Source organism: Psammomys obesus, unplaced genomic scaffold (assembly GCF_907164565.1).
Source record: "Psammomys obesus unplaced genomic scaffold, mPsaObe1.curated_primary_1811, whole genome shotgun sequence".
NCBI classification, from domain to species: Eukaryota; Metazoa; Chordata; class Mammalia; order Rodentia; family Muridae; genus Psammomys; species Psammomys obesus.
The window spans coordinates 8,884,463-8,897,035 of record NW_026585797.1 but is presented as its reverse complement, the minus strand read 5'-3'; the positions used below and the strand labels follow the sequence as shown (position 1 = coordinate 8,897,035).

The 12,573-nt window shown below is 40.1% G+C and overlaps 2 protein-coding genes across 5 annotated transcripts in view; one reads left to right on the top strand and one right to left on the bottom strand.

Moving 5' to 3' along the window:
- Rars2 (arginyl-tRNA synthetase 2, mitochondrial) overlaps positions 1-9,302 on the bottom strand; it is a 68,932-nt gene extending 59,630 nt beyond the window's left edge. For both annotated transcript variants that reach the window (XM_055599275.1, XM_055599276.1), the window contains exons 1-3: positions 9,246-9,302; positions 5,927-6,000; positions 904-1,006 (exon numbers count right to left, since the gene is read on the bottom strand). In XM_055599275.1, the coding sequence (XP_055455250.1) occupies positions 904-1,006; positions 5,927-6,000; positions 9,246-9,281 (213 nt within the window). In that variant the 5' untranslated portion in view covers positions 9,282-9,302. The remainder of the gene's footprint in view (positions 1-903; positions 1,007-5,926; positions 6,001-9,245) is intronic.
- A 60-nt stretch (positions 9,303-9,362) lies between these two features.
- Orc3 (origin recognition complex subunit 3) overlaps positions 9,363-12,573 on the top strand; it is a 60,287-nt gene continuing 57,076 nt past the window's right edge. For all 3 annotated transcript variants that reach the window (XM_055599272.1, XM_055599271.1, XM_055599270.1), the window contains exon 1: positions 9,363-9,403. In XM_055599272.1, coding sequence (XP_055455247.1) covers positions 9,380-9,403 — 24 coding nt within the window. In that variant the 5' untranslated portion in view covers positions 9,363-9,379. The remainder of the gene's footprint in view (positions 9,404-12,573) is intronic.

The following is a 12,573-nucleotide window of genomic DNA, read 5'->3' as shown; positions in this document are numbered from 1 at the left end:
AAAAAAAAAAAAAAAAAAAAAAAAAAAAAAAAAAAAAAAAAAAAAAATTCCAGCATTCTTTATGTGAGGGCCTGAAGCTACCAATTTTGATTTGGTCATTCATGCAATCTACTCAACTTAATGAGAAAGGAGTAAGCACTACAGAACGTTTACTAAATCATCTAACTACAGCTTCTGTAATCATTCCATACAACGTATTTCCTCTCATTTTTTTAATGCTCTTCTCAGAAACTTATTTTAAAAAATTGTAAGCTACTGCTCTAATATATCAAGTTTGTTTTCCTGGATTCAAACAGCTATCCGGGGGTGGGTAAGACCTCTGCATTTGAGGCCATCCTCATCTACAGAGTAAATTCCAGGACAGCCAGGACTACACAGAGAAACCCTGTCTCCACTCCACAGTTTCAATCTATAAATTTAATTAATACTTCAGTCCTGTGGCTGATAAAACAAAACAAATACCAACTAACTAGTGCTAGTAATGAGGTGTGCTAACTAGCTTCCATTGTCACCTGACATAAACCCAGTCACTAGAAAGGACCTTGCTGAAGACTTGTCTCAATCAGATGGCTCAGACTGTCCCAGACTATGGAAGTGAGAAATTTTCTTGACTGAAGGCTGATGTGGAAGGGCGTAGGCTCCTGTCTTGACTTTCCTGACTGATGAGCTGTTAACTAGGCAAATAAACTCTTTCCTCTCCAAGTCATTTCTGATCATTTGTAGCACAGCAACAGAAAGTAAACTACAACAACCGGTGTATTTTACAACTAGTTTGAAAACCACTAAAACATCATAACATACAGCTAAAATGAACTGAAACATTTTACAAGATACCGTGAACAAAGAAACAGTATAGTTCATTACAGCTCTACTCTTCTTTATTGCAGTTTAGAGCTGCAGTACCTTCTCTGCCAGTCTCTTGGCTTCATCTTGAGGAGCTGGTTTGGATTTGTGATTGTTGTCTTCTAGCAAGAAATCCACAGATAGCTGAAAATCTGCCACTTCTCTAAAGACAAACATTGAAATGGAGAGGAGTTATTATAGTAACATTATTTGTCTAACAAACAGAATCACTGTGGACTCTATGAATACCTTCAATGTTAAAAGCCAAGAAATACAAAATATTTTATTTACTTATAACTTCTAAAATTTTGGTTATTTCATAAATTCTTGCATATTACCTAAGTGTGGTTCTACATCTCTGGAATAGCTAGAGATACCTGGCAAGTTAAAAACAACTAATAAACACATCAGAAAGGCCCAAGACTTTTGACATCTACTGTGAAGCTTCTTCTCCTACTCTAACAAGGAAAAAAAGACTTGACTTTGGAAAAGAGATCTGATACTTTGGATGGTTACCACATCGAGAGTGGCTCGTCATAGAGTCTGTACAGATGTTTCTGTAGGTGTGACAATTCTTGATAGTTTGGATGGCTACCACATCGAGAGTGGCTCATATATTGTCTCTACAGATGCTTCTGTAGGTGTGACAATTCAAGTCACACCACACGGCACTTTTAATTACAAATAACCACACAACTACATATACTGACATCTTCTGATGTCCAACAGAGAACTGGGAAAGAGAGTGAGGCAAGTCCGAGCACTGTCTAGCCCATGTGTCATTCAGTTACAAGAATATGCACGGGAGGGGCACAAGGGGTTCACTCAGGAATACCTAGAAATTCCTGGACAGCTGGTCAACATCACATTACAAAACTTAATACCAATGCTAACGAGAAGCTGTATGGAACTGATACCTGCTGGGAAAGGGACAAGAAATACAGTTTTCACCAATGGAGTGCCATTGGATACATCATGACAATGCAGAGTAGGAGCCCAGTAGCTGGCCAACACAAAACAGACTCTGAGGTTTTTGTGAGCTTTTTGTTTCCTTTTGGTATTTTGTCTTATTGGTTTTCTGTTTGTTTTGATTTTGATCTTTAGAGAGATAGGGAAAGAAAATAAAGTTGGGCAAGTATCAGTATGGGAAAGGATCTGGGAAGTATTGGGTAGGAAAAAGAATATGATCAAAACATATTATATGTAGTCCCAATGGACACATCTACAAAACACTCCTGTACCTAAAGCTCAGGGAACATTGCAGAAGACGTGGCAAAAAGACTATAAGAGACAGAGGGTCAAGGAGTTTGCTGTGAGATTGTGTCTCCTAGTAATGTCAGAAGCTACTCACAGAAAGCCTCACCAATATGACTGAGTGAACATGGGATGAATAAGGAGGACGCCCATGGACATGACAAACTGGACAGAGAGAAGCCCATGAGGCCTCAACCTATACAAAGAACTGTAGGCAGCTGAGGAAAGCTGGGAGCAGGAGAGGTGGCCTTCCCTAGGGAAGAGCGCACGGATTGGTTGTCCAGTGCAAAACAGTCCAAAGCCACACATACAGGTAGCATTATACCATTAAACAGGTTATATCTAGGAATATATATATATACCCACACTTATTTTTATGCCATACAAGAGTAAAAAAAGGGGAGGCATGAAATTGAAGGAAAACAAAAAGGGACTCATGGGAGGATTTTAAAGAAGAAAAGGGAAGGAGAAATACTGAATTAAATTATAATATAAAAAATAATAAAAAATAAAATAAAAAAATTAATTAAAAATAAAGAAAAAAAACAGTGAAATTTCCTGGGTCTTTTTTTGGGGGGGGAGGGCGCAGGGTTTCAAGACACAGTTTCTCTGTGTAGCCCTGGCTGTCCTGGGACTCACTCTGTAGACCAGGCTGGCCTTGAACTCAGAGATAGGCCTCCTGCCTCTGGAGTTCTGGGATTATAGGCATGCACTGCCATGCCCAGCAATTTCCTGGGTCTTAATTCATTACCTAGCAATTTAGCAAGAAATCTATTTACTGATGTTTGAGATGTAATCACAAATCCAAGTTCACCTAACAATGTCTGTGCAATTCTGAACATTGCTCTATTTCTTGGTACCTCAATAAAATGATAACAATGGTATCTACTTTATAGGGTTATTGAGAAATGACACCTTGGTTATGTTAGTTACAGATACGATGACAAATAAAATATCAAATATCATCAACACTAGTGTCTTGAGAACGTTTTCTCTTTTTCCTTTATACACTAAAATGGTTGGTAAATTGTGCCTTTGTTTTTTTTCTAAGATTATTCTTTACTGGGTACATTTTCTGAAGTAAAATTTAACTGTAGAAATTCATTTAAGGTTTCAATGTACTTATTGTATTCTTCCTTACCAAAGGACTTTGATAATTTAGTTAAGTATTTGAACCAATCTATGGGAAACTAAAGAAATTAGTTTAACAAACAGGAATAAAACACAAATTAGGACTGAAACAACAAACGATTTTTTTTTTCTTTTTTCTTTTAGTTTTTTGAGACAGGGTTTCTCTGTGTGGCCTCAGCTGTCCTGGACTCACTTTGCAGACCAGGCTGGCCTATCTCTCACAGAGATCTACCTACCTCTGCTTCCTGAAGTGCTGGGATTATAGGTGTGTGCCGCCACGCCCACCAAAGATTTTTAAGAGTAAAAAAAAAAAGTAAAACTAAAAGCAATGAGCTCTACTATTATTGCGATAAGGAAGTGGATATATCAAAGACTAAATTATAAATTATAGTTTCTTGATATAGAGGTAGGATTCTTTATAAGAGACTTAATATGTCCACAGTCTTACAGGCATGGCTTACAGAAAGAGTCAGAGTAAGAGTCAGAAGTTGCTAAAGACAGTTTTTTAAAAATTAGCTGGGCACGGTGGCACACGCCTGTAATCCCAGCACTCTGGGGAGCAGAGTCAAGCAGATCGCTGTGACTTTGAGGCCAGCCTGGTCTACAAAGCTAGTGCAGGACAGTCAAATAATGGAGAACAATGACTTCATTTATTTCTCCTCTTAGGGAGCTTTTAATCATACAACCACAAACAACTTTTGTTTTGTGTATTTAGAGACGATTCTTCTGTATGAACTGTAAAAATATTATAAAACTGAAAATAATCAAAGTGTCCATTAACAGTAGGACATTATAAAATAAAACATAAATAAAACAATGACATTGAAATGGCTAACGTTCACCATCCTGTCCTAATGGTAGTTTCTGACTACCTGGTCACTTCTCAGCCTTCTACCCACAACAGCCACAGTCACATTGGTACCACTTCTTGGACTGTCCATGATCTTGGACACAGTTCAAACATACCATGTATCATTTGGGTCTTGTATAGGCATCAGATGTTACTAGCTATAGATGCACGCCTGCCAACACGAACGAACGAACACACACACACACACACACACACACACACACACACACACACACACAAACCTTGAGCACTGATGTAATTATGCTTTTGTTTTTAAAAATGCTGTAGCTTTGAGCTTGGACACCAAGAGACTTTCTAGAGTCATGAAGCAATTATTGGTCTGGCCATCAATAAAAAAAGACTTAAAACTTTAAATAGACATAATCAGCATGGTTGTCAATAACTATCTTGTATGGATGATTTCAAAATCAAGGGGAAAGTGTCCTGATTTTTCTAACTACATTCCTTGTCACTTTTTTGCTTTAAAACTGTAAGAGGGTGAAAACAAACGTTTAAAAAGATATAAGAGCATTCAAATCTAGTAGTTACCAGCATTATCAAATGGCGTCATTGGCCCCAAGCAGGGATGATGGTTGGTGACTAGGATACAAATTTCTTTAAAGTAGCTCTTTCTTTCCTTCCTTCCTTCTCTTTCTTTCCTTTTTATTTTTTTGAGACAGGATTCCACATAACCCTGCCTATCCTGGAATTCACTATGTAGGCCAGCCTGGCCTTGAACTGACTAGATAATTCTGCCCAACTTCAGAGTGCTGAGATTAAGGGTTTGCGCCACCACCTCAAGCCCTACTTCAAGTTCTTTCAAAGTTAAAATTAGTAAGTTTATCAGTGGTCTCTAGTCTGTGCCTTCTCTTTCTATTTATTTCTTTTCCTTATCATAAAGAGGACTACTCTTCTCACATGGAAGTTCTAATAAAATTAAGGGAACATAGGATATAGTGATATTGAGAATCCTATATTCCATCTTTGAAAACCTTAGAGCTAAGAGTTTTATGATGTGAAAAGATTATTAACTAACTGATAATTACAGTGCAGCCATCCTTTGGTGACTGACTGAAGGGTATCTTCGAGATCTACAATCTTTATAAGCTCAAGGCCTCTTGCATACAGTCCTGTGCTCTATTCATTTATCCTCCATACACCCTCTGTATACTGTAAATACTCCTTAACCCTGAATCCCTGTTAAAAGGCTTTATAAGAAGTTATTAATGTGTTGTTCCAGAGATAATATGAAAAATAATTATGTTTAGTATAGAGTTTCTTTTCTTTGAACATTATTAACCTTGCAGTCCAGGGTTATTACATGGGTAGACCACATTTTATCCAAGTGCTGATTTGTTAATAAACAACTGGGATAACCAAACTAATAAAGAAAAAGATATTTTTTCTCTGTACCTAAAAGAGCATTACTGATCTTCTACAGTCCTAAACAATAGTTCTCTATCACCTGAGAGTCTCCAAGTTAATCACAAACAAAAACAAGACAACCAAAGTGTCAAGTAAGTATGGTACAATAGCACCCAAGCGTCATATGATTATGCAAGCTTTAATTTCTCCAGAAGCTGAGATTATAACCACATTTTCATTTCTTTACTGTTAAACAGTTAAATTACAATCTCCTTCCTAAAGTCTGACATAATTATTGCTAGCATAAACAAACATGAAAATAATTAAAAAAAGAATATTTCACCCACAACAGAATACCAAAAATAGGACGAAGTTGAATATAACGAATCATAACTTTAAGGACTATTCTGTAAATTGAAGACTTAAGTAAAATTGGGGTGCCAACAAATCCAACAATTTCAGAATACTGCAAGTATACTTAACTCTTTTTTTGAAACTGGAACTGCAGATATTGACTTGATCAAGCTTTCTGGTGGAAGATCCAATACTCTGGAAAGCTAAAAAGAAAAAATGGTTAAAACTGTCGATATATCTATTCAAGAGTGAGTGGAATATTACCAGCAATAAAGGCATGCCATTAAGACATTTAACATAAATGAACTTCAAATATATCACACTAAGCAAAACCCATATAAAGAAGGTATCATATGAGACAATTTATCAGATATTATAGAAAACAAAAAACACAGACTGATGTAAGGATTTGTGGTTGCCAGGGGTTAAATCATATAATGGTTAAATTACAGAGTAGCAAGCAGGACCGTGTGTCTTTCAATCAATTATTACTATTATTTATATTAGATACATATTTATCATCCTGCACAAAACTAAAGTCCAAATGGATCAAAGACTTCAACATAAAACCAGACACAGTAAACCTCCCAGAAAAAAAAGTGGGAAAGAGCCTTGAACTCATTGGCACAGGAGACAACTTCCTAAACAGAACATAAACAGCACAGGCTCTAAGAGCAAAATGCAATAAATAGGACCTCACGAAACTGAAAAGCTCCTATAAAGCAAAGGATACTATCGCTAGAACAAAACGACAGCATACAGATTGGAAAAAGATTTTCACCACCCCTTGTATCTGACAGAGGGCTAATATCCAGAATATATAAAGAACTCAAGTATTTAAACAGCAAGAAAATCAAGTAATCCAATTAAAAAATGGGATACAGAGCTAAACAGAGACTTCTCAACAGAGGAATATCAAATGGCAGAGAAACACTTAAAGAAATGCTCAACATCCTTAGTCATCAGGGAAATGCAAATTAAAATGACCTGAAATTTCACCTTACACCCATCAGAATGGCTAAGATCAAAAACTCAAATGACAACACATGCTGGGGAGTATATGGAGAAAGGGGAATCCTCCTCCATTGCTGATGGGAATGTAAACTTATACAACCACTTTGGAAATCAATCTGGCACTTTCTCAGAAAATTAGGAATAGTGCTACCTCGAGATCCAGCTATAGCACTCCTAGGCATATATCTAAAATATGCTCAAGTATACAGTAATGACATTTCCTCAACCATGTTCATAGCAGCTTTATTTGTAATAGCCAGAAGCTGGAAACAACCCAGATGTCCCTCAACTGAGGAATGGATACAGAAATTGTGGTACATTTACACAATGGAATACTACTCAGCAATTAAAAACAAGGAAACCATGAAATTTGCAGGTGGGACCTAGAAAAGATCAATCTGAGTGAGGTATCCCAGAAGCAGAAAGACACACATGGTATATACTAACTTCTAAGTGGATACTAGACATATAATATAGGATAACATACTAAAATCTGTACACCTAAAGTCCACCAGAAAGAGGACTCTGGGTGAGATGCTCAATCCTCATTCAGAAAGGCAAACAGGATGGACATCAGAAGAGGGGGAAAACAGGGAACAGGACAGGAGCCTACCACAAAGGGCCTCTGAAAGACTCGACCCTGCAGAGTATCAAAGCAGATGGTCAGACTCATAGCCAAACTTTGAGCAGAGTGCAGGGAATCTTATGAAAGAAGGGGGAGATAGAAAGACCTGGAGGGGACAGGAGCTCCACAAGGAGAGCAATGGAACTGAAAAATATGGGCACAGGGATCTTTTGTGAGACTGATACTCCAACCAAGGACCATGCATGGAGATAACCTAGAACCCCTGCACAGATACAGACCATGGCAGCTCAGTGTCCAAGTAGGTTCCCTAGTAATGGGAACAGGGACTGTCTTTGACATAAACTGATTAGCCTGTTCTTTGATCACCTCCCTCTCAGGGAAAGTACCAGGCCACAGAGGAAGACAATGCAACAACTCCTGATGAGGCCTGATAGACTAGGATCAGATGGGTGAGAAGAGAGAGGGAGGGTGGGTGGGATTGGGAGGGAGGCCTGATAGACTAGGATCAGATGGGTGAGAAGAGAGAGGGAGGGTGGGTGGGATTGGGAGGGGAATAGGGAAGGATCTACAGGTGGGATACAAAGGGAATAAACTTAATAAACTTTATTTATTAATAAATTAACAAATAATTAATAAAAATAATAAAAAGTCATAAAAAAAGATACAGAAAAGGGCTTCAAACATGAACACTTCCCTAATTTAGCAAGCAGTGCATTTTAGCCTGTGATCATCTCCCTGGAGTGACAGAAGGACATGCACATCCATTAGTGAAACCTTGAGGCAACTGCCAGGACCCAGGCACAGACTCCCCAACTCCCATTCTGGAGGCCTTAACAAGAACACTGTTTCATTTTCTGCCTCGTAGTCTTCTGTATTTCGTGTACTTTGGTCTGCTGTCCCAGTCAATTCTTCGCCTGCCTCCGTGTAACGAACTCCGCTAACACCAGAAGCACCATTATATCCGGGAGCTCCTTGGCTAGGCAACCTAGCTAAACTCCAGGTTGAGGGAGAAAACCTGCCTCAGAAAACAAGGCGGGGCAGAGGGCATGGAATTTTATGAAAGGGGGAAGACAGAAAGACCTGGACGGGACAGGAGCTCCAGAGAGACCAACAGAGACAAAAAAAAAAAAAAAAAAAAAAAAAAAAAAAAGAGCCTTGGGACCCCTGCAGAGACTGATACCCCAACTAAGGACAATGCATGGAGAGGCCCTAAAACCCCTGTTCAGATGTAGCCCATAGACTCAGTATCCAAGTGGAGTCCCTAGTAAGGGAAACAGGGGTTTTCTTTGACATGAACTCAGTGGCTCTAGGATCACCTCCCCCTGGGGGGGTGCAGCCTGGCCAGGCCACAGAGGAAGACTATGCAGACAGTGCTGATGAAAGCTGATAGGTTAGGGTCATATAGAAGGGGGGAGGAGGACCTGCCCTATCAGTGGACTAGGGGAGGGGCTTAGGGGGAGAAGGCGGAGTAGAGGGAGGGACCACAGCCGGGATACAAACTGAGTAAATCATAGTTAAGTGATAAAAATCAAAAACTAAAATGCAAATAAATAAAAGAAAAAGAAAAGGCGGATAGTGACTAAGGGAAACACACCCAACCTCCAGCCTCTTCTCATGAAGAAACATACAAACACAGACATACACGATTATACATTAAGGTCATCGGTATAAGTCAGAGCTTAATTCCTATAGTAGTGCCTAAGAAGCAAATGCACCATTTTCCAGAACTGCCTAAAACAACTCAGCCTTCCCGCTCCGCTCGCCTTCGCAGCTCAGGAAGCTGGCAGGGCCGGCCTAGGCTGCGCCCTCCGGCCCTGGCTCCCGCGGGCTGGCGGCTCGCCACAGTACCTGGCAGGCGATCGACCTACGGAAGCCACACGCCATGCTGCCCTCTGCGCGCCCCGCCCCCGCGCCGGAAGTCGCCTCTGCTTCCGCAAGGGCGCACGGAAGCGCGCAGTGCGCAGGCGCACGAGCCGCGGACTATGGCCACCTCCTCCGTGTCCAAGGTACGTAGGGGTGGCGCTCGCCCCGACGGCCCTCTGGCAAGCCCGGCGAGGCTGAGGTTTGATGGGCATCGGCTACGGCTCCGGGAAGAGCAGAACGAGGCGACTTGCCCGGTTCCGGGTTCGAGGTCAACTTTGCTTTGGGCAACTAGGCCGTGGCGCCTAGGGTGCAGGACGGCTGCCTCAAGAATTTGCGGCGTTCTTCCGCTCTTCCCGCTTTTCCCCCAATAAGTACACACTGCATGTAGTTACCGAAATGTAGACGTTAACAAACTAGCTTTCGGTACTCAGCAATATTAATAAGGACGAGTTAACTTAATTAACTAATACTAATAAATATTAATACAGACTTGAGTTGCCTAAGTATTAGCAAGGGGAAAGACTGACCAAAATTGCTAGGAGACCAGCGAAGCTCTTGGAGACAGTGACAGTTTGGCTAAGATCTGAAAAATAAGAATCTTGGCGGGAAATAAAGCGTTAGCAAGTTCCATGCTCTTTGCCTTAGAAGGTACAAGTAAAATGGCGCATTAAACCGAAAAATCTGTGTAACCGGAGAGTGGAGAGAGGGGCTTTAGGAAAAGCGAGAACAAAGATGTAATTATTCAGATGTCTGTTTGGGGGATCGTGGACTACCTGGATGGCTAAGAGGAGGAACCCGAGGCCTGTGTGGACCTGTAGCCGTCTGTGGCTAGTTGTGTTTGAATTAAGATAGCTTGAAATTAGGTTTACCATCAGCACCAGCCATACTTCAAGGACACCAAACACTGCGGCTTTTTGACGATTATGTTAAAGAAAGTCATACTGAACTATGCTGCTATGTCAAGGGGGACAACTGGATTGTCTTCCCCCCCTCCCCTGAAATAGGGTTTCTCTGTGTAGCCCTGGCTGTCCTGGAACTCACTGTAGACCAGGCTGGCCCCAGAGATTCACCTGCCTCTGCCTGCTAAGTGTACCACCACTGCCTGGCTGAATTGCCCTTTTTATAAGAGAATCATAGAGGTAATATTAACATCATAGGCAGGCAGCAGCATGGCAGAGGTGGTGAGGAGATTTCTGGCCCACGATGCGTCCGAGTGAACCCCGTCCAAGTTTCCACAGAATGTGTGCGCTGGAGGAGACGGAAATGTTCTCATTTTTGACCCACAGTACATTAGATTGCTGGAGGTAACCAGGGATCGCTCCGCTCATGAGTTTTAAGTGATAGATAAACGCTTTTCTACCTGAGCATTTCTGAGAGTAGATGGAACAGTGAAGACAGGAATATAGAAGCAAGTTACTTTAGTTCAAAAAACCGAATTACTACAGTTAAAGCAATTATCACAGTTCAACCACAATGGAGACTCTTTACAAACAGTATGTCCCTGACTGATAGTTAAGAAGTGTGGTAACGATGAAAGGAAACAATGTATCAAATATTTAATTTTGTTTAAAAGGGTCTATGACAAACGATACTCTCATAGACTGCATTTCAAAGAGAAAAAACCACTATGGTTTAATTTGTATATTTGGAGACACGTCTCTCTTTTTGACTTTTATTGATTTGCAGCTGTCTGTGTAGAACCAGCCTGGCCTTGAATTCACCTGCCTGCCTATGACTACCAAGCGCTGCACCACCACACCCAAGTCCTAGTTAAAGCTTTTAAAGGACTGACTAGCTGATGCTAGAAAAGCAGATTTAACTGAACTAGGATTTCTGTTAGGTCTACATCTATTTTTATTTTCCTTGGCTACAAAGTTCCAGGTGTATTAAGTGCCCTAACTCCTAGTCCTGTTTGTTGCATAGACCCCATTTCTTTTTCTCTTCTGGTGCTGGGTATAACACTGTAGGCTTTGTGCACACTCAACAAGTGCTCTACTGCTAGCTGCACCCCCAGCCTTAGACAAAACCTCCGGAAAATTACAATTTTTTTTTCCAGGAACACATTACTTCTGCAAAACATACAGAAGGTATCTTTTCAGAAAGCAATTTTTTGCCTTATAACAGAAATATCTGTTGATAAATGATTATGAAATAAATCTTATATAAACAAGAAATTTTAAGAAAAATTGTCAGGAACTCACAAACCTTTTATTTTTCTTCTTAAACTTCACAGGTATTTTTCATCATAGTTTTTGACTGATGGCCTAGTCTAATGTGGTTAACCATATTAATACTCATATATTTATATTAATGTTCATTGCTTATATTCATTTCCTTGGGCTAGTATTCATTATATCACTATCCTAGAACTTTTTATGTTTGGCTGCAACAGGTCTATATGGAAAGGATGCAGTAATAGGCTTGTCAGGATACCATGCACTTCTTAAAAATATCTACAAGTAATTCACATAGCTTTACTAGTGGCAAATAAAAGAATATAAGGTACAGTTTAATTTGGAACATGAAGTCCAAATGGCCACTTTATAGTTTGCAAAGCTGTCTAACAATAGTCTGTGATCTTCATTTTCTATGTAATGGAAACCTTAATAGAATATCCATGAAATGTAACTTTCATTTTGGCAGAAAACACCACAACTAGAAATGTAGGAGCTAAGTTTCAGTAGTCAGATGCAATAGTAGGAAACTTATTGTAGCTAGAAAATTGCCAGGAAAATTACTTAACAAGTTTCTACTCATTCTGTGTACTGATCTTCTAATGTGTTTGCTAGTACTGTCATAAACATTGAGAAGTCAGTTAGAAAATACATCCGTACTGTAAATACTCTCACAATTTATCAGGGGACAAAGCAAAGATGTTTGAGTAATAAGATCTCAGGAGAAGCATTTCTGGTGAGAAGATCCAGTAGGGTCTTCCGCAAGAGAATGAAGGCCTGGTTTGTTTGATTTGATTGGGCTGCATGCCTAAGCTGGCTGTAAAGGCATGTAAGGGATGATGACTTTGAAATCTCTGGTTTGTTTTTTGTTTTTCAAGACTGAGTTTCTCTTCAGGGAGATCCACCTGCCCCTTCCTCCCTGAGTGCTGGGATTACAGACAAGCATGCATGACCATGCCTGGCTGATTTTGAACTCTTGATTCTTTTGTTTCCACAGGTACTCAGATTACAAATGTCTAAACCTTGCTGGTATCTGTAATCCAGCTGAGGAAAGTGAGCTGTCCTGATTGAGGCTAGCCTGCTTTATACAGTTAGCTCCAGCCCTGTGGGCTAGCCTCAATCAGGACAGCTCATTTTCC